The sequence below is a fragment of the Diabrotica virgifera genome, chromosome 6 (genome assembly GCF_917563875.1).
Source record: "Diabrotica virgifera virgifera chromosome 6, PGI_DIABVI_V3a".
Lineage (NCBI taxonomy): Eukaryota > Metazoa > Arthropoda > Insecta > Coleoptera > Chrysomelidae > Diabrotica > Diabrotica virgifera.
In genome coordinates, this window is record NC_065448.1 from 145,051,515 (window position 1) to 145,075,111 (window position 23,597).

At 35.1% G+C, this 23,597-nt stretch overlaps 1 protein-coding gene across 5 annotated transcripts in view; it reads right to left on the reverse strand.

The window, feature by feature from the left end:
* The window catches only part of LOC114338265 (colorectal mutant cancer protein), a 619,539-nt gene that overhangs the window by 40,891 nt on the left and 555,051 nt on the right, over window positions 1-23,597 (reverse strand). For all 5 annotated transcript variants that reach the window (XR_007698823.1, XM_050654064.1, XM_050654063.1 and 2 more), the window contains exons 6-9: window positions 20,716-20,991; window positions 14,342-14,510; window positions 5,878-6,046; window positions 1,094-1,369 (exon numbers count right to left, since the gene is read on the reverse strand). Coding sequence is in view for 4 of the 5 variants with exons in the window: in XM_050654064.1 (XP_050510021.1) it covers window positions 1,094-1,369; window positions 5,878-6,046; window positions 14,342-14,510; window positions 20,716-20,991 (890 nt within the window). In the remaining variant the exon portion in view is untranslated. The remainder of the gene's footprint in view (window positions 1-1,093; window positions 1,370-5,877; window positions 6,047-14,341; window positions 14,511-20,715; window positions 20,992-23,597) is intronic.

The window sequence follows — 23,597 nt, forward strand, 5'->3', positions numbered from 1 at the left end:
TATTTAGTTAAAAAAATTTTCGACAATTAATGTTCAGACATCATTTGTGGCTTGTTTAATGTGTTTGTGTGTGTTTTATTCTTTTATTATTTTAATTTTTGGCACTGTTCTAATAAAAATGTTTGAGAAGTAGTAAGTATAAATTAGTTTGATATTTAAACAAAATATAAATAAAAAGTATATTAATTTCGTTTAAATCATATAATAGAAGTATAACTTCTTACGTGCGTACAAAGTACACACACATTATTTTTTAATAATATATTCTTATGGAACGCTTACAATTTTGAACATCTTTAACAACAAAATACTTGGATCACAGAATATATTATCCTGATGTATTCTCTGCTTGGATCTTCCACAAATAATACACAATAAATAACTTTTTATTAAGTTCACGTCTTAAATCAATTATTTATCAGATACACTATACTTATATCAATAATATTTAATCAATAACTCAACATATTCCTAATGCAATGTAAAATATTTAAAATTCTCACTGATTGTCAGTGTCTGACTGACAATATATGCTGACAATATTATATTCGGCTGAGTGCGTTGTAAGACAAAGATAGATTTGGAAAATATTACCACGGCATTTTGTACATTTTTTTCGAATCCTGAAAAAACCAATAAATATTATTGAAAAATTTAAACGCAGAATGAAAGACTAAATTATTACCGAGGGCCGAAAGTCCCTTAGAATAAATAAAAAGTTTATTTTGAATGATATATTTGAAATTAAAAATCACACTAAATTTTCTCTTAGTTTTTCACCCCTGTAACTTATTAAAATAAACATTATAGAAGTTCTCAGGGACTTTCGGCCCTCGCTAATAACGTAATCTTTCATTATGCGTTTAAATTTTTCAAAAATATTTATTAGTTTTCTCAGGATTCGAAAAAAATGAATCCCCATTTGAATAGCATTGCAGCCGAAAATACGTACCTATCCTCTTAACTGTATCTGCCATTATAAGCATTACTACCACCGTTTAAATCTAACATTCTGGAAGACTACTTTTATATAAAGTTGATTCATAATTTACTTAATAAAAAAATATATATTAGTTTTAGATATAATACATACCTATCAATCGTAGGACTGTTATATACATGATTTTGCCACGGAGATAACAAAATATCCGTACTCTGATAAGAATCTAAATGATGTAGAAGTTGTTTGGCCACCGTTTCTGCAGCGCTTCTATTCTGCAATGTGTCGGAATCATCGTCTTTCAGGCTAAGTTCTGTCTCAAGTAGAGCTAGAAGAACGTCGTAAGCTTCTATAATGCGATCACTTATACCCAAAGCAAGTTGTAATGCGATGGCGTTTGATTCATATTTACCACATAATAAGGCCAATCTAAAAGTAATACATTATGTAGACATAAATATTGAGAATTTTATTTATTAGTCGGTAAATAATATAATATGTAAGTTGTAGATTTCAACAAAAAAATATCATAATATACAGTGTGTCTGCGTAACTTGGAACCATATGGGAAACTTGTTTATTATCAATTTTAGGAAAAAAAGTTATTCTTCATAAAGTGCTATGCATGGTCTAAAACCTAAAGTGGGTGATCGACGTAGGAACCATAATACCGCGGTTTTAAGAACGACGGTTTTACTCGCGGCTCGTTGGTGCTGATCGACTAGCGAGCCTGATCTTTCAGAAATTCAACCTCCTTATAATATCATAATTTTGGCAGCTTCAATTCCGGAGCCTGTTCTCATGCTTGCCGTAACCCCGTAACCTTATTACGTTATTTTCTGTAGGAAGCTCGCAATTCAAATAATTATTATTTTTTTGTTGACATCGGCTATAGTTGCGTTCAGTTCATATTTTTTATGATCACCAAGATTTGTGATATACATACAGTCTGGTGCAACTGAAAGGAATAAATTCGTTATTTCGTAAACCGGCGACATTAAGAAAAAATCCCGAATCATAAATATTTTAGCCATAAATATCACACGCGTGACGTCATCTATCTGGGCGTGATGACGTAATCGATAATTTTTTAAATGAGAATAGGGGTCGTGTGCTAGCTCATTTGAAAGGTTATTCAATTCTCTATGCAGTAATGTAAACATTAACATAATTATTTATACAGGGTGTCAAAAAACAATTTTTTAAGTTAAATTAATTGACAAAAAAAGAAGAATGTATTTAATTTATTTAATATAAAATACGTTTTATTGTTATCAGAAAACAGAAAAAAATGTTTATTTGAAAAATAAACATTGCTTTTCACTTAAATTCAATCCCCCTAAGCACCTGCTTTTTGTAAGTTCGAACAATTAATTTAAGCGAAAAGCAATGTTAATTTTTCGAATAAACATTTTTTTTTCTGTTTTATTATAATAGTAAAAGTATTTTGCATTAAATAAATTACATACATTCTTATTTTTTTGTAAATTAATTTAATTTAAAAAATTGTTTTTGGGCACCCTGTATAAATAATTATGTTATTGTTTACATTACTGAATAGGAATTGAATAACCTTTTAAATGAGCTAGCATACGACCTCTATTCTAATTTAATAAAAATATGGATTACGTCATCAGGCCCAGATAGATGACGTCACGCGTGTGATATATATGCTAAAATATCATTATCTAAAAATAAAAATCGACCCGTTTCGGGATTTTTCCTTAATGTCGCCGGTTTACGAAATAACGAATTTATTTCTTTCATTTGCATCATACTGTATAATACATACATATGCGGTAAATCGAATTTCTACGTCGGCTAGCCAGCCGTGATCGACGCGCGGTTATGAACAGCGAGTCGCGTAAAAAATAAAACAAACTGACGAGCCACGGGCCAGGCTCTTCGGTATACATATAAAACCGCGGTATTGCAATGATACACTGGTGAGCTTTACCGACGAGCCACAAAACCGCGGTTTTACTCGCTTGTCGATCAGGGCCTTAAGATTCAATCATCAGATGTCAAATTTTATCAACAGTATACGAGGTGTGTCAAAAAATATGAATTTCGCTCAAGAGGAAAGTACCTTTATATTTCACAATATCGAAAATTGTTATTAAGAAAAGTTGTTTGGAATTAAAAACTATGTTATAATATGCAACTACATTCTTCTAATTGAAAAAAAAATGGATTTTTTTTTCAAATACGGACACCCAACATCATTTTAATTACGATTTACGATAACTCAGTTATTATTAATTTTACGATAAAAAGTTATTATTTATAAAAAGGTCTACGGAGTAATTAAGATGCAATTATAATATATCAAATTTTATCAATTTTATACGAGGTATGTCAAAAAATATGAATTTCGCTAAGGAGTAAAGTACCTTTATTTTTCACAATATTGAAAATTGTTATTAAAAAAGTTGTTCGGAATTTATAACTGTGTTTCAATATGCAATTAGGAATCAAATATACTATATCCTAATAAGATCAAGATGGAAATCGCCGTCCATCAACTGTAAAACATATCCTGGCGCAGACAGTAGAAGCGATCATCAACTCCTGGTATTGAACGTTCGACTTCGTTTTAAAGTCCCCAAAAGAAGACCTCAGAGAAAAGTCATGTCTCTAAATCCATCAAAAATCAATGACTTCCAACAAAACCTAGAAGAAGCTCTTCCTTTAGACCAAGTAGATAGTGACCCTGAGGACAACAAAAGAGCACTTGGATCTATCTCAAAGATAAGGTAATCGAGGCTGCAAAAGACTGTGAGGCAGCGGTTTCCACTGGCCATAAGCCATGGATATCCGATATAACGTGGACTGTGATTCAACGCAGAAAAGAACATAAAACTAGATACGGAACAAACGATAAATACAGAGCGTTATCGAGAGAAATAAGAAAACAGTGCCGCAAAGATAAAGCTGATTACATCTCTCAAATATGCAGAGAGATAGAGGAACATGGCTGTCGAAATGAACCGAGGGACTTATTCCAAAAGATCAAACTCCTTACCAGAGAATTTAAACCTCAAACGTGGTCTGTAATAGATAAGGAAGGTAAGTTAAAGACCGAAACTGATGAAATATTGGAAACATGGCGAAACTACTGTGGCGAGCTATATAAAAATAACGAGGTATCAGCAGAAAATCAGTGGCCTTCTGACTACCCTAGAGAACCTACTGTCTTACTCGCTGAAGTCAAAGATGCAATTAAATCACTAAAGAGAAATAAATCCCCGGGCATTGATTCAATACCATGTGAAATATTACAGTTACTAGGTGACAAAGGATTACATATCATCAATTTTATCTGTGTCGCTGTTTGGAATTCAGGAAAATAGCCATCTGATTGGTGTACCTCAATTTATATCCCACTACACAAAAAAGGAACTACTACCAGATGTGAAAACTACCCCACACTGTCACTAATAACACATGCTAGTAAAATCTGGTTGCATATCATCAAAAACAGATTAAAAACCTATCTACATTACCAAATACCTCAGGAACAAGCGGAGTTTGTAAAGGTTAAAGGTACAAGGGAACAAATCCTGAACCTGAGACAACGCATTGAAAAGTCTAGAGAATTTTAAGTACCTATGATAATATGCTTCGTTGACTACCAAAAGACATTTGATTGTGTAACCTGGATAAATCTGTGGTCAATTTTAATAGAAATGGGCGAACCAATGCACCTGATGACACTTATTTAAAATCTTTACCAGTCTAATATAGCGACAGTACGACTAGATCAGAAGTTCTCAAACCAATTCAAGACCGAGAGAGGTGTTAGACAAGGATGCGTGTTGTCACCTGACTTATTTAACATTTATGGTGAACATGTCATTAGGATGGTTTTAGAAGGATGGGCCGGTGGAGTAACAGTATCTGGCAGGAAAATCTCCAATTTAAGATTTGCTGATGACACAACACTTACAGCAGCAAATGAGCAAGAAATGTTTGATCTTCTGCGAAGAGTTGAGTACGAAAGCAATAAAGTTGGACTGAAAATCAATAAAGCTACGTCAAAAATAATGGTGGTCGACAGATTCGACACTATTCAACTGACTAACATGTTACAGGAATACCAGATAGTAAACACCTTTATCTATCTCGAGTCTAGTATATTTAACGATGGTAACTGTGAAGCAGAAGTTCGGAGACGTATTGGTATGGCAAAAAATGCGATGAGTCGCCTAACTAAAGTTTGGAAAGACAGATCTATCTATCAAAATATCAAGATGAGACTGGTGAATGCCCTTGTACTCTCAATATTTCTATATGGAGCAGAGACTTGGATTCTTCGCGCATGCGAGCGCCAAAAAATGTATGCCTTTGAGATGACATGTGGTGCTGGAGAGGAATGCTGCGCATACCTTGGACAGCTCATAGGACAAACGTTTCCATTCTAAACCTCAATATTAAAAAAAGGCTGTCCACAATATGTCGGCAACGAATTCTGCAATTCTTTGATCACGTAGTTCGCAGAGGTGACGACAGTTTGGAGAGATTAATTGTTTCTGGAAACGTTCCGGGGAGAAGATCAAGAGGACGATCACCAACCAGATGGTCTGACAAAATAAAGCATTCAGCTGGAAACTCATTCTGCGAAGTTCTTAGAGCAGCTGAAGATAGAGACCAATGGAGAAACATTGTTAGGAATATTGGAAGAAATCACGATCCTCAGTAATGGGGAAACGACAAGAGAGAAAGAGAGATACAGTGATGAGCGCGATAATAACCAGCAAAATAATGCAAAAGATGGACAACATAATGCGTTGTGAAATAAAAAGAGATGAAACTAGGAAAGGTGGGAAATTAACAGAGTGTATCAAATTTCTGAATAACAATTTGCAATCTGAGATAAAATATCATACCTTCCATTTTCTTCTAAATTAATTATTATATTACAAATTATACTTTACCTATCACAATGCGCTTTAGTCTCAGACAAAGTCATTGCTAATACCGAGTTTTGTGATCTTGCATTTTCTAATTTAGCACTAACTTTTCTAATTTCAATATCTAATCCTTGCTTCTCGGCTTGAATATCGCATTGCTTCAATATATCACCAACGATGTGTTCCGCAACCGCTAAAAAATAATATAGATTAGTCCATTACTAAAGTAAAAAACTTAGCACTATTATGATAACATAAAAAGTGTCGAAACATGTTACCAGAAATAGACTATTATATTTAAATGTGTAAATGAGATAAGACCATTTTTCGTGTGTATTATAAATAGTGGAGAGCAAGCACGCGAAATTAATAACAGATCTTAGAACTTATCGATGGGCAGACGCGGATTCCGATCACATACTAATGATCACGAAATTAAGAGAAACTATCCTAAAGGTCTGAGAACAGAGAATACGAAATAAAAAATATGACGTCGCCAAAATAAAAAACAAAGAAACCGCTGAAAACTTCCAGGCAGACGTGAGAGCAAAACTAGTTCAAAGCGAAAAGCAACGTAACATTGAAATGGAGTGGGGAATGATAGAAGAAGCTATGAAAGATGCAGCTCAATAGCGGCTATTTCAAGTTAAGAAAGGGAGAGACAAATAATGGTTTGAAACCGATTGCAAGGAAAGCCTTAACAAACGGAATGAGGCAAGATTAAAATATATGGATAAACCAAGTAACGGAATAAGAAGTAACGCTAAAAAAGTATGTAGGAGAAAGAAAAGGAAGCATATGGATAAAAAGCTTCAAGAGTTTGAAGAACATTATATTAATAAAAATGTAAGAATCATCTACCAAGAGGCGAAAAGGAGCAGTGACCAATGTGCAAGAAAACATAATTACTACAAGAGTCAGGAAGGCATAAACGACACAAAATAGAATTTTATAATATTCGCCTGTCACAGTGGCAGTTGCCAAACTTCTCCGATACGTCTAATGGTGGGAAACTATCAAAATAATGCAAATTTATAGGTTTTTATTGATAATTTCCCACCTATACTATTTACATCTCTTTTTATTTTATAACGTAGGTATTATGTTTTCCGTCTTTTGCGTTATTTTGCCGGCTCTTAGTGCACTCACCACTCTATAAAAAGACATTATAAAACTGTACCTATTCTATTCTTCTTCTTAATGTTCCATCTTCTATTGAAGATTGTATATCAACATGGCAGTTCTTATTTTACTTAAATTCTTAAGCAATTCTATGTAGAATAATAATAAATAGGTGTATGTCGAATAGTTGGTTAGAGCTCAGACAACAATTCCCTTAGATTTCATAACCAGGAGGCTCGTCTTCTTCCTACATCTCTGTTACCTTTTATTTTGTCCTTCCTCATTATCATTCTCTTTGCCTTATCCCTATGCGGGGTCGGCTTCCCTAATTGCATTTCTCCACACAATTCTATCTTAGGTCATATCAATGTTAATCCCCTTTACCAACATGTCCTGCTTTATCGTCTCCCCCCCCCCCAGGTCTTCTTTGGTCTTCCTCTCCTACTCCTTCCAGGAATCTGGACTTCAGCTGTTCTTCGTATTGGGTAATTAACGTCTCGACGTTGAACATGACCAAACCATCTTAACCTATGCTCTCTCATTTTGGCATCAATTGGTGCCACACCTAGAATTCCCATAATATACTCATTTCTAATTTTATCCTTCTTTGTCACTCCAGTCATCCATCTAAGCATTTCCATCCACCACTCGCTTCTTTCCACTTCATCCATCCAGCCCTAATTCTACTGCATGCATCTCCATCTGTTTCTCCATTACTCTGTAATACCGATCCTAGATACTTAAAACTATTGCTTTTCACAACCATTTCACCATCCAAAGATACCATTTTATTTGTAGTAACTCCATCGTTAAATAAACATTCCAAATACAGTAGATCCCCGAGTACCCGTGCTCCTCGGGACCGGACGTGGCACGGATAATTGAAAAGCACGGATAATCCGAACATTTATTTGTTATACCGAACATACATGTGTACCTACCATAAAAAGATAGCAGAAAAAATAAATCTTTCATTATGGGTCTCCCTTGTAACGCTCTCGGCGTATAGAGTTTCTGTCAAGTGATTTACAGTGACGATATTTTGGTAAAACCTCAAAAATACAATTTTAGTAATAGAATAGCCCGAAATAGCCCGGATAATCCGCACACGGATAATCGGGGTTCTACTGTACTATGTTTTTTTCCTAAGTTTTAACCCTTTTTCCTCCAAAGCTTGTCTCCACTGTTCCAGTTTTTGTTCTAAGTCTCTTTCACTCTTTCCTATTAACACTACATCATCAGCATACATTAGGCACCATGGAATGCTACCCTGTAGTTTCGTTATTATCTGGTCCAAAACTAATGAGAATAAATAAGGACCAAGCAACGAGCCTTGGTGCAATCCTACTTTCACCTGAAATTTATCAGTCTCTCCCACACCTGTTTTAACACTAGTCGTTACTCCCTCGTACATATATCTCACAATCTTTACATATTCGCCCGGGACTCCTTTCTTTTTGAGTGCCCACCACAGAATCTCTCGAGGAACTCTATCATATGCTTTCTCAAGATCAATGAATACCATATGAGCTTTGGTCTCGTTATTCCTGTATTTTCCATCAGTTGCCCTACAATGAAAATTGCATCTGTTGTTGATCTGCCCTGCATAAAGCCAAATTGATTATCGGATATTTCGGTTTCTTCACGTATCCGTCTATCAATTACTCTCTCCCATATTTTCATGGCATGGCTAAGTAGTTTTATAGCCATGTAGTTTGTACATTGTTGTATGTCTCCCTTGTTTTTTTAGACAGGTACTAATATACTGCTTCTCCATTCGTCTGGCATTTGTCCAACTTCCATAATTCTATTAAATAGACCTGCGCTAGCCAACTTATTCCTGTCTCTCTCAATGCTCTCCATACTTCCCCAGGAATATCATCTGGTCCGACTGCTTTTCCTTTCTTTATTTTTTGAAGCGCTTGAGCCACTTCCTCGTTTGTTATTCTGGTAACCATTGCTGTTACTGTCTCCGTTAACTCCACAGGCTGTCTGTCAAATTCTTCATTTAATAAACTGTCAAAATACTTTCTCCATCTCTTTTTGACATCCTTTTCGTGAATTATTATTTTATTATTTTTATCTCGGATACATCTAATCTGATTAAGATCTCTTGCTTTCTTTGCTCTCTGTTTGGCTATTTTACATATCTTTGCTTCGGCTTCCCTGGTATCAAGTTGATCGTATATGTTTGAATGCGCTTCTGCTTCAGCTTTTGCTACTGCTACTTTCGCTTCCTTTTTGGCGACCAAATAGTTTTGTCCTTATTTTGTCCTTACTATATTACCGAAATATTCAAGCTTCCGCCTTTTAATTGTCTGTATAATTTCTTCCCTCTAATTAACCCTTATCAAGGACTTCAATATTGCTAATCTATTCTACCAACATATTAGGTAACAATACCATTCGTCGCTGGAATGGTGCGATTTTTCTTAATTCCACAACTACACTATCTACATTTAGAGTCAAGTCTTGTTCAACAAAAGTCATTATTAGATGTTCCAAACGGTCTTGCGATAGGTATTGTCGATCGAAGTTTGGATTTTATTATACTCATCCTCGAAAAACTTCTCTCACAGGTACAACTTGTTACAAGAATTGTGGCAAATTTTACCATTAGCTGGTTAAACACTGGAAACATCGATTTTCTATTATGCTGAGACATCCAATCGAGCCAGTCGAGAGCTTTCGAAGGTGGACAATTTTTATCTTTCTTGTTTTTAAGTATTTTCAGCTTCTAAATCGGAAGAATTCAAATCAAAATGTTCTGTGGTTTTTACGTTCATATTAGCGTTTGATCACAGAGTTATATTAATTAGTGTATGAGAATAAAAGTTGGTTTAATCCAATCAAAAAAGTTAAATATACTGGTATTATACAGTTGCTATAATATTTATTACTTATACAGTAAGCGATGAAATAAATTTCGAAATAACCAATAATAGACCAACAAGTTTCGAAACCGGTAGAGGTGCTTGCTGCACTCTCTGATTGAACTGGAATGATGATGCGGCTGTAGTTTCGTGTTGCATTTTTGGATGTTGTTTTATGTGCTATTAGATTGAAAACTTAGTTTTTTGCTAACAGTTGCCGCTAGGGTATCCCTGCCATTTCGTTCGTTGCAATGCGTGTGTGCACGCCGGGGTTTGTCCTAGTTGGGTCAGAGAGAGCAGCAAATATGCCTCCTGATGAGAAACCAATAAGTTTCGAAACCGGTAGAGGTGCTTGCTGCACTCTCTGATTGAACTGGAATGATGATGCGGCTGTAGTTTCGTATTGCAACGAAATTAAAAATGGTTATTCATTTTTTATTTACATGTTTACTCTGATTGGAGTACGAAGGGAACCATTCTGGTTGGAACTTTACCGCGCTGAGCAGATGGGATGGGAATTATAAATTGTAAAATTCCCTCATCTTCCTTAGTCTCAGCATCCGTTATGGATTGCAAATTGTAGAAGCCTCGGAGGTGTTACCAGAGAAAGTTCCCATTGTTTTCGGTCTTGTAGGATGTAGAGTAACATTTTTGGATGTTGTTTTATGTGCTATTAGATTGAAAACTTAGTTTCTTGCAAACATTATTCGTGACGACGTTCCCGATAAAACCAATGTTCAAGATGCCTTCCGTTTAGTTTAAAGCCTCTTTCGTAGCGTTGTCGAAGGTTTTCCATCATATCTGTGAACTAAGGCTATTAAATCGCACGAAAATATCTTAAATTTTAGTCCGCAGTTCCGGAATGTCACGACGGTAGATCGGTACGAAAAACAGCCTCCTTCAGCATTCCCCATAATATGAACGCGTCAGGTGGCGTTAGGTCTGGTGAGTGCGATGGGTATGGAGAATCACTGGCACGCGAAATATTTCGTATTTTCGGTGATCTCCAAAATATTTCGGATCATTCGAAGAAACTCCCTAGTCGTGTGACAGGTTGCCCCGTTATGTTGAAACCATTGTTCATTAAGTGCTAGGTTCCAGGCACGACAAAATAGCTGAAGATCGTGTAGAAATTACGTAATAATATGTTCTCTGTAGCACTCCTGATTAACAGTTAATGGCGTTCCAACGTTTGTTTCAATGATAATATACGAGTCCAATATGCCTTGTGCGGATACATCACACTAAATGGTAACACGGTCACTGTGAAGGGGGAGCTCGACGATTAAGTCTGGGCGTTCGAATCGAAGAAACCGTGTTGTTTGCTTATTAAGCCTAAATGCGTCGGTAACTAATTTTAAACTTGGATAGTTTTCACGACCTTTTCCGTATGACCGAAAATAGTGCTCCACGACATAATAATTTTTTTCTGAAACACAGAACCATCCTGAAGCATCTAACATTAACACGACATTCACCATTCACATATATGTTATAAAGACGTTCGGAAACCACTCAGTACGTTTCGGCGCATGACACATACAAATTAAACGCATTCGCATTTCAGTACTAGTCCAGAAAGCCACTGCGCATCCCCATTTCAGTACTAGTCCAGAAAGCCACTGCGCATCCGCTAGGAAAAATATTCTGATTCGTATTTTTTGCACAATCGTACTTAAAAGGGACCCCTTTTAACAAATTTGCATGTTGCCAGGTCCAATAGTGGGTCAAAAAATTTTTAAACGTTTTTTTTTTTTGTTTTTTTCCTAAAATTATTTTTTGTACATCGAACAAAGTTTTTTTAGGTTTTATGGATCATTTCAAACAGAAAATGTTTTTAGCGACTTTTCTCTAAAGTTGATAGTTTTTGATGTATGTATAAGCGATTTTTAACCCTCATAAACTATGTGAAAAACTGAAAATTTCAATGTTGCCAAGGTAGGTAGATATTCTTTAAACATCGATTGTTGAAATCCCGCAGAGTTTTTTGCAATACAATATCGAAAACCCCTTTGTTTTTTAATTGCTAATCAAGCGGGCGCGACGCTATTTTCAACCGTTGCATGTAGGTGTATAGTCCGTCCGCTATAACTTTTCCCATGCGGTACGATTCATCTTCAATCAAATTAAGTCAAAACATAACTTGAAACGAACGTCGATGTGTATATACATTTTGTATACTGTATACTATATACTACACACATCGTCGTACGTTTCACTTCTGTTTTGACTTAATTTGATTGAAAATGAATCGTACCGCATGGGAAAAGTTATAGCTGACGGACTATATGTAATATGCGTAAATATATGTGCGGAAAAATATTATGGTTCCATTTTTTTCACCATCTTGCTTGAAAAGGTTCTCTATTAATAAATTTGCATGTTGCCAGAATCAAAAATGGGTCAAAAAAATTTTTAAACAATTTTTTTTAAACTTCAAATATTTTCCGATTACGTCTACAGTCTACATGCAACGGTTGAAAAGAGTGTCGCGCCCGCTTGATTAGCAATTAAAAAACAAATGGGTTTTTGATATTGTATTGCAAAAAGCTCTTCGGGATTTCATCAATTGATGCTCATAGAATATCTACGTACCTTCGTAACATTGAAAATTTTGGTTTTTCACATAGTTTTTGAGGTTTAAAAATGGCCAATTTTGCAATTTTTAAATTTTCAGTCGCTTATATCTCGAAAACTATCACATTTAGAAAAAAATTACTTGAGATATTTTATATTTGGAATGATCCAAAAAACCTAAAAAAAAATTGTCCGATTCAAAAAAATAGTTTTAGGAAAAAACAAAAAAAAAACGTTTAAAAAAATTTTTGACTGCCTTTTGATCCTGGCAAACATGAAAATTTGTTAAAAGGAGACCTTTTCAAGCAAGACGGTGAAAATAAAATGAATCAGAATATTTTTCCGCACATATATTTGCGCATATTACATATAGTCCTGTCGCCAGGGGGGTACAACGGCCTTCTTAATTCAGATGGACTTACCCAAGTTTTTTTTATGTATTTTGACCTGTAGAACACGAATTTTTTGGGTAACAGTTGATCCGGATGTCGATAAGATTGTTATAAACCAAGAAGTTGAGGAATCACATAACAGCGATTTCTCGCAAAACAAAACATTTTTTCGTATTTTTTGTGTCATTCTAACCAAAAAATGTTCCTACAAGTTTTTTCGTAGGATGCATAGTTTTCGAGATAAACGCGGTTGAACTTTGAAAAAATCGAAAAATTGCAATTTTTGAACCCGAATAACCTTTGAATAAAAAATAAAATAGCAATTCTGCTTACCGCCTTTAAAAGTTTGAGTCAAATTATATCTGTTTTGAATATTTGCATTGCTAAAAATTTATTTTTTGATTGTTAAAAAAAGCTATAAACACATAGTGTTTCCCGTGCCTAATACATGCGTTTTAATGCATGCTACGTAGAAATAGCCCCGCTTGCACTTTTACCTCTTCTACCTACTCGTTCGATTTTAAATGAGAAATCATTGAAAACATCACTCAAGCACTAGGTGTTTATAGCTTTTTTTAACAATAAAATAATAAATTTTTAGCAATACAAATAATTAAAACCGATATAATTTGACTTGAACTTTCAAATGCGGTAAGCAGAATTGCTATTTTATTTTTTAATCAAAAGTTATTCGGGTTCAAAAATTGCAATTTTTCGATTTTTTGAAAGTTCAACCGCGTTTATCTCGAAAACTATGCATTATACGAAAAAATTTGTAGGAACATTTTTTGGTTAGAATGGCCCAAAAAATACAAAAAAATGTTTTGTTTTGCGAGAAATCACTGTTATGTGATTCCTCAACTTCTTGGTTTATAACAATCTTATCGACATCCGGATCAACTGTTACCCAAAAAATTCGTGTTCTACAGGTCAAAATACATAAAAAAAACTTGGGTAAGTCCATCTGAATACAGGAGGCCGTTGTACCCCCCCTGGCGACAGGACTAATACATATAACTGTTGAAAATAGTGTAGCGCCCGCTTGATTAGCGATTAAAAAACAAAGGGGTTTTCGATATTGTATTGCAAAAAACTCTTTTCATCAAACGATGTGTAAAGAATACCAACCTTGGCAACATTGAAATTTTCAGTTTTTCACATAGATTTTGAAGGTTAAAATGGCCGATTTCACAATTTTTAAATTTTTATCGCTTATATATCAAAAACTATCAACTCTAGAGAAAAGTCACTAAATACCTTTTCTGTTTGGAATGATCCAAAAAACCTAAAAAAACTTTGTTCGATGCAAAAAAAATAATTTAAAAAAAAAACGTTTTAAAAATTTTTGACTCACTTTTGGACCTGGCAACATGCAAATTTGTTAAAAGGGGTCCTTTTTGAGTAAGCCTGTGCAAAAAATCCGAATCGGATTATTTATCCTAGCGGATGCGCAGTGGGTTTCTGGACTATACTGTTTATATTGTCGCATACCGTACTTATGCTAAAACATACCAAAATACATACCCGTTGACAAATCAGAGTTAAGCAGGTCATTTGGATTAATTCCTCGCTGATCAGTGGCTCTCTTTAATTTTATTCTTTCCGCAACTTTAGGTACAGGTGCGCTGGAGTAAAAGTTATTCCTTATATTAGTCCGATGAATAGGTACTATGTTACTGTATTTGATATCAACCTAGAAAAAATAAAAGTCAAGATTACAAAAAATGCCATTTTGAAAAGGCAATGATGAAAGAGATACACATCTCATGATACGTGTATCGCAACTTGTCGCGATACTTGTATCGATACCGATCTCAACGTGAATGGGGCCCTTTAGATACTGTGATGATAATTGACTAATAACAACTAAAATATCTTAACCTCATATCTTACAGCTTATATATACGAGCTCAACATGGCAATATGGCTCAGCAGCCGGTCTGATACGCCGCATTAGATGTTTCACATAAAAAAACAATTTTGCTTAAAAAAATGACTGGATTTCGATTTTATCTTTCATATTGTACTATGCACAGAAAGATAGAGAGAGAAAAAGCAAACGAGGAAGAGTGAAAACAGGGTCTTCCAGTGGCGTACAAAAAATTGATGTAACAATTAAAGGTAACGCTACTTGTATTGAAGAATTGTTACAAATTACGTTATTCTCTCCCCAGCATAGCGCTAAGAAATTTAGTGTATATGGGAAGTGTTCACAGAATTCTAAAAAAATTCAAAGTGTAGGCAAGTCGGATACATCTGTTTAAAAACTTGAAACAAAACGCATAAGGCATATTCCGACTGGGTGTGAGTTGACGGAATTAATTAAAAATAATAAAAATAAGTGTAACGACGAACAGTAATATATTTATTTATTTTGGGTAAACAAGCGGTGTGTTTGCTTATATCTCGAAGAAGGGTTGATTGTCAGCGAGACTAGGGTTTGTCTGCATCGTTTGCATGCTGTGTAGTGACTGGCCTCCGGACCACCACTTTTATGTCAACTGGTTTTGCGGTTTTGCTATAATGGCCAGATGGCCCATAAATTACTGCCTCTGCCTTTTAAGAGATAAGAAACTTTTTTGTATTTTAAGAAGTTGACATAAAGAGTGTGACGATCTGGGGCATCATAACCTGTTAGTGTTTCCTTGAAAGAAACATTAATCTTACACAATCTGTTTAAGGGATAACCTTTCGTTTCTCTAAATCAACGACATATGGTTTGTATATCACATGTGGATTTTAAATGACCAATGCCGTTTCATTTTAAGAAAAGTTATCAAAAATTAAGAAAATAAAATTAGCAACAATAGTAATTAAAGCGTACCGCTATAAGGCATGAAGACAACATTAAGTTTGATATTCCGGATAAAATTCCATTCTTTCTGTATCCGAAATGAAATTCCAACGTTAAAGAAAGTCGCAGCCGAAATAAATTCCCGAATATACTACGAGGCATAAGTTAAGTTAAGGATATAACCAAAATTATGCTGATTTTCATAGTTGATTTTTTCGTGAACAGATTAACGGATTCCGCTATTTTTGTTTGTTATTTTAGATTGTTCTCTGGTATGTATTTACACGGTTGGGTAAAGGTTTACTCAAACTTTTTTTGAACTTATACCTGGTGGAGGAGAAGAAATCTTTTTCTTATGTTAAATTTGAGACACCATGTAGGGAGGACAAGGTAAGACTGCGGGTATATATCAAAATCGTCTTGTACTCCTACACTTGGGCTCCCCTACGATCATAGGTGATTCATCTCTTCTTTTTCTTGTGCCGTCTTCTAACGAAGGTTGGCGATCACTTCTTTAAACGCTTCTCTATCTTTTGCAACCTGAAATATCTATTCAACACTGAGGTTGGTCCACTCTCTGATATTCCTCAGCCAATATTTTTTTCTTCCCAAGCCTTTTTCCCCTCTACTCTTCCTTGCATGATGACGTGTAGCAGAGAGTACTTATTTATCGTTACGAAGTATGTGGCCAATATGGCCACATACTGGATGTTTTTTTCATTTGTGATTCATTTACAGGTACTTTTTTTGATGGGTATTTGATGGGAGATCCTGCATGAATTGTGTCACCTTTACGTTCGGCCTAGCGAACACACAATTCGCTATTGGGACCGTGAAAGTTCGGCAAAGCGACACCTGGTTTCTACGCTCAGCAACATTTTTCGCACTTTTAATTATGTTGACCAGTTATATTAGTCCTGGTTACTGGATAATTGTCAAGGCTATAGTCCAAAAAAATGATAAGAAGAAAAAAATAAGATTCAGGTTATGTTATTAAAACGTAAACAATTATTGTATGTAGTAAATAAAATTAGTTATTAAAATGCAGTACTGCAAGCAAAATACAATTAATTAAATTTACCTTTATATAATAATTGCATATCATATCAATATTGTGGAGCAATATATAATTTTTCTTCTTCAATGACAGTAGGTATGAAATATACGTCAATTTGACAATTGCAATTGACAATATGAATTATTTAAGAAAGTTGCAATATTTCTCCGCTATTCGCGCACGAGCGTTTCTGGTATCCCCTCCAAGTACTTGCACACCGCGAATACCATGAGTAAGTTTGAAACCTAGTTTTAATTAGGTATTGGATAACACGCGGCCAAACAGACTACATTCAGCACGTACTGAAGAAAATATAGCGGCGGTAGCGGATAGTGTACCCGAGAATAATGAAGAATCGATTCTTTGCCGTACTCAACAGCTAGGATTGTCTTATGCAACAACTATGTGCATTGTACGTAAGGATCTCGGTTTAAAAGCATACAAAATCAAATTACTGCAAGATCTGAAGCCATCACCGTTTCAGTCTATGGACTCTTGATAAGCCTGCAGAAGATCCACGGTTTTCGAAAAAAAAAAATTGTTTTCCGATGAGGCCCATTTTGGCTTAATGAGTACGTGAATAAACAAAATGCCTTTATTTGGGATGATGAGTAACCCGAAGAGGTTTAAGAATTGCGATTAGATCCAGAAAAAATATCTGTTTGGTATGGCTTATGCGCCGGTGAAATCGTCGGTCAATATTTCTTTAAAACAAAGGCCGGTCAGAATGCTACTGTGAATTGAGACCGTTATCGCGCCATGCCACAGTATATAGAGATTCCACAGTAAAACCACTCCTCTGTCGGCGCTTTGATCTCAAGAAGTAATACCGGCAGTACGCAATTGGTAATTCACCAGTGGTGGATGTGGGTTGTGCCTGTTAAAATCCGTACGTTTCTATGCGACTAGCAATGCGAGAGTGGGGCAAAAGCGACTAAGAACATTGCGCGGTCGCCATGCGCGACTACTACAGATTTTACTTCCAATTTTTCGGAGAGTGGTTCTACTGTCCCTCTTTATACTGTGGCCATGCTAACGGTTTTTTTGGTGACTGAAATTGAAGCTCGTGGTCTACACGACATTTGGTTCGGACCAGTGAATTGGCCGCCTAGATCATGTAACATCACACCTCTAGACTTTTTCCTTCGGAAAGTCTAAAGGTGTCACTAGACAAAAGTCTACATGAATAAATCGGCTACGATTGAGTCATTGAAGGCCAATATTAATCTAATCGATGCGATGGCCAAATATCAATCGAAATGCTCGTACGCATCATCGAGAATTGGAACTTCAGAATGGACCATTTTAACGGCAATCACGGCTAACATTTAAAAGAAATTATCTTTATGAAGTAATTGTAGAGAATGGTTCTTTTGTAAGATAATAAAGATTTCAAATAAAATTCATGTTACTTGTTAAATAGCCTCATCACCATCACCAAGACGTGGATATGTTTAGATTGTATATTAAACGATTAAAATTATAAATTGACATGGCATACAGTAACGAGTGCGCTAATAACCGGCAAAATAACGTAAAAGACGGAAAACATATTAAGTTGTGAGATAAAACTAGTAGAGGTGGGAAGTTTGGCGATAGTAACCTATAAATTTACAAGTTACTATTTTACTATTTAAGTTACATAAAAATTAAATTTATTGACGTTTCTACTTCCCAAGTAGTTGAATTATTCATTTATTTCCCAATAAAATAGTAAATTGTATAAGATGCCACAAATAAACAGCTTCAGAACAATACTATAAATTTACATTGTAATGTTGTTTCCCACCTTCAGACGTATCGGACGAATTTGGCAACTACCAACTATGACAGTGACAGTTTTAGTTGACATACTCCTCTGATACGTCTAACGGTAGGAAACAATCAATAGGTTTGTCCTAGCATCAGTTTCAAACGGTTTGAAACCATCAGCGAATAGTGGACCAGCGCGAGTAGATGGGATAGCACTGGTGGCTGTATTATGTTCTCTCACTGAGCAACTGTTTGCTGACGGTTTCTGACTAGTTTGACTGTTTGCTAGAACAAACCTAATATAATGTAAATAGGTTTGTTCTAGCAACAGTTTCAAACGGTTTGAAACCATCAGCGAATAGTGGACCAGCGCGAGTAGAGGGGATAGCACTGGTGACTGCATTATGTTATCTCACTGACCAACTGTTTGCTGACGGTTTCTGACTAGTTTGACTGTTTGCTAGAACAAACCTAATATTTGTTTATATCGCTAAATTTCTCTCCATCTCTTTTTATCTAACAACTTAATATGTTTTCCATCTTTTGCGTTATTTTGCCGGTTATTAGCGCGCTCATCACTGTATTGTTAGTGTTTAAAGAATTAACTTGCCGGGAACACTATGACCCCCACTCGAAATTACCCACGTATCGGGGTTGGTCAGTTGGCTGATTGACGATTGATCTCTTCTTACGTTGCAATAGTCGCTGCAATCGTATAAATGTATTTTTCTCTTTTTAAAAAACATTTTCTAACTTATCTTCTTATGTTCTTATTATAGTCTAGTCGCAACATAGGGGATCCCGTGGGCACTTTTAGCTCGCCGCGATTTGATGGTGGTGTTATAGGTTTTCTGGGTCGCTGAATCCAATGGAAGTGGTCTGGAAGCCCAAATGTAGTGCGTTTAATTGTCATTAACAAATTATGGTAAAATTAGGTGTTTTTCAGGAATTATTAGTAGCCATGTAAATAAATTGATAGTGTTAAGGTCTTCTCTGGTGTTTTTTTTGTCGCTGAATCGAATGCGACTAGTCGCGATTACTCAGAACGTGTTCTTATTTTGTTAATAACAAAATAATTGTTTATTTGCTCACGGTTGCTTACTCACGGTTTGTGCTCTAAATTTTAAAAAACCACTTGGAATGACATGAAATTTGGCATGCACGTAGCTAACATGTCAAACAGAACAAGTGATTTGTGCCGATGTGTGCGTTGTACCCTGGGGGTGAGTTTTACCCCGTTCCGGGGGTGAAAAAAGAAGCCTTTAAAATAAGTCTGGAATTGGATAAACTGATTAATTCTAATTAACTTTTGTTCTATACAGTTTTCTCACTAAGTCAATAGTTTTCGAGTTATTTACGAGTGAATATGTTTATTTTTCAACAAAAAAAAAAACAAATAATTCGAAAAGTATTGACTTGGTGAAAAAACTGTATAGAACAAAAATTGCTTAGAATTAATCAGTTTATCCACTTCCGGACTTATTTTAAAGGTTTCTTTTTTCACCCCCGAAAAGGGGTGAAACTCACCCCCAGGGTAAAAAGCAGACATCGGCACAATATCACTTGTTTTCTTTGACATGTTAGCTACGTGTATGCCAAATTTCATGTCAATCCAAGTGGTTTTTTAAAATTTAGAGCAAAAACCGTTAGTAAACGTACTATAAACCGTTATTTTTGCAATAATTTATTAACAACAAAGTCGGAACGTGGTTTAAGCTATCACGACTCGTGACAATCGATTTAGCGTCTAAAAATACTATGAAAAAGACTACAAATTTGCTGTAGATAACGCATTTCGAGCTTTTCGACGACGAATAAACAATTATTTTGTTATTAAGAAAATAAGATTACAGTTTGAGTAATCGCGACTAGTCGCATTCGATTCAGCGACAAAAAATGCACCAGAGAAGACCTTAACACTATCAATTTATTTACAGGGCTACTAATAATTCCTGGAAAACACCTAATTTTACCATAATTTGTTAATAACAATTAAACGCACCACATTTGGGCTTCCAGACCACTTCCATTGGATTCAGCGACCCAAAAAACCTATAACACCACCATCAAATCGCGGTGAGCTAAAAGTGCCCACGGGACCCCCTATGTGGTGACTAGACTATTACAGATGTATAATCTAAAGAATATAATTTAATTTTTTTTAAGTAATAAAATAGAAGACAAAATATAATTTACTTTCTTATTTTAGTATGGGATTGTCTAATAATTTTTTTTATTGCGGTAAACCTGAAAATTTCATTTAAATGTAAATAAAGATAATAAATTAACAATTACCTTATCTTCTTGATACATCTTTGGTTCACAATCTATTTCGATATGAGATTCCGGCGAGTCCATATTCTTACTATCAGTCAGTACCTCTTCAGTAGAAGTTTCTTCAATTTTTGCCAACGATATTTGGGCTAACCTGGTGTGAGCCTCATGCAGTTGTTGTTTGAGGTTCGTGATTTCATTTTTTAGGGGCTCTACAACCTCAGAATATGGCGACAATTCGTTGTTTTCGTGGTTAGACAATTTGGGCTCTGGTAATGCTTGGGGACTTTCAGGAAACTGGAATAATAATCAATATCAGTGCTAAGAATATAAAAAATGTATTAGAATATAATATTATACTAAATTCAAATAAGACATGCAGTGCATGTAAACAAAGTTTACAGTTGTTAAAGGTATTCCAAACGTATCTACTCGTTCCATAATAACAGTATATTATTAACATCACATTATCACTTTGTCTCTTTTTTCGATTATTAGATTTTATTCTGTAGTATATAAATTATTATAGACACCGAATACATAGTTAGTAAAAAATAATCCTATTAATTAAATAATTTACGCGATTATACAAGTAACTGGTATCCAAAAATATTCAAAACCTGAACGGAAGTAGCCATCTCTTATATTGCCGATGACGACATCGCTGTCAACTAATGTTTACGTCCAGTGCATGTCTCATGCGAATAAACTTTAGGTACGTTCACTTCGCGAGGAAACTATTATCAGATGTGCACAAATTCATTCAACATCCGTAATAAAGAAATGCTTGCTCACATGCGAGGCAACGAAGTGTCAGGCAATTTTGTGAACTAAATTGATCTCCGGCAAAAATTTTTGTTCATAAGAAAATGCATTTTCAAAGTGCATCTCGAAGAGATGTAAAGTGAAAAATTTAGAACTCAGGAAATATTGACGGAAATGAGTTCAACTTTTATGCTTGGGGGTTTTGGAGGTCACTGAACACGAATTTCATGACGGCGATGGTCTCCAAGGTACCTGGTGCTCAGTGTGGAACTCGTCGCCTGGGACGATCGAATAATTCGCGGGACTTTCGAATAATTCGCGAAATAAAGATTGGATCAAAAAACTGAAAAATTCGTGTTCAATATTTTTCAAAAATCTATCGAATGACAATAAACACGACCACCCCACTCCACCCCCTGGACGTTGGGTGGGGGTAACTTTAAAATCTTAAATGGAAACCCCCATTTGTTATTGCAGATTTGTATTCCTTACGTAAAAATAAGTATTTTTAATTCGAGACATTTTTTCGAATTGTGGATAGATGGCGCTATAATCGGAAAAACACTATTTATTAGGGCCATCTATAAACAATTCTAAATAATGTTTCGAATAAATGTTACTTATTTTTTCATGAAGAATCCATATCTACAATAAAACATGGGGATTCCTATTTGATTTTAAAGTTACCCCCCACTGCACCTCCAGGGAGTGGAGTGGAGGGTCGTGTTTGATGTTATTCGATAGATTCTTGAAAAATATTAAACACGTATTTTTTGGTTTCTTATTTGGAAGTGTATTTCTCGAGATATTAGACCGTTTCTATAATTTACCTACGGTATAACAATAAATCGTTTTTTCGATTATAGCGCCATCTATCCAAAATTCGAAAAAATATCTCGAATAAAGGTTGCTTATTTTTACGTAGGCAATCCAAATCTTCAATAACAAATGGGGGTTTCCATTTAAGATTTTAAAGTTACCTCCACCCCACCCCCAGGGGGTGGAGTAGGGGAGTCGTGTTTATCGTCACTCGATAGATTTTTGAAAAATATTGAACACGAATTTTTCAGTTTTTTGATCCAATCTTTATTTCGCGAATTATTCGAAAGTCCCGCGAATTATTCGATCGTCCCAGGCGACGAGTTCCACCCTGAGCACCAGGTACCTCGGAGACCATCGCCGTCATGAAATTCGTGTTCAGTGACCTCCAAAACCCCCAAGCATAAAAGTTGAACTCATTTCCGTCAATATTTCCTGAGTTCTAAATTTTTCACTTTACATATCTTCGAGATGCACTTTGAAAATGCATTTTCTTATGAACAAAAATTTTTGCCGGAGATCAATTTAGTTCACAAAATTGCCTGACACTCTCTCGAATCAAATGCAAAAAGTTGCATGACGATTCATCTTACTGCACAAAATTACTAGGTTTTGGGCTTTTTAGTGCCTCGTTGCTTCGCCTACTAGTAATATTCGGATATTCGAGATATTCGAGAACAGTTTCCTAGCAATAAACGAACAACAAAATTCCAAACAAGAAATATATGGATTTGTAAAAAATATATGTTCAAAAACTAGTTTTAAGAGGAACAAAGGAATGTAAAATTGAAAGATTCTAAAGGTGCCGGTGGGGGAGGGCGTCTATGTAAATAACAAATAATATAAAATTTGTTAAAAAAAAATAATACAAAGTTTCCTCAATAATAATTGTTTTGAACCTCACTTGTAGTAGGTACAAAATTGCTATCCATACGTTCTTGAAGATTAGATTTTAATCTTCTTAACTCTAAAATAATAAGTTTCGCTTGTAACTTTTTCTATAAGCAGCACAGTCTTTTTAAAATTGTTTAATTGTCCATGCACAAACCAGAAATATAAATTGACCCGTCTCACTTTCAAAGAAATCTCGCATTACATGTGGACAGTTGTTGGAAAGGAACTATGATTTTAGTCCTTAGAATATTTTTATATATTTTTTTTTCAATTTCCAGCAACAGAGAAAGAGGTCTAGTAATTTTATGTTGGACTAGGGATTCGAGCTCCAATACTGTTAACAAGTCGATCAATCATTTCCTGTAGCAGATTCTACCATTCTTCTGTACAGGCAATTGTAAGTTTATGATGGGTTCTAAGAGGAT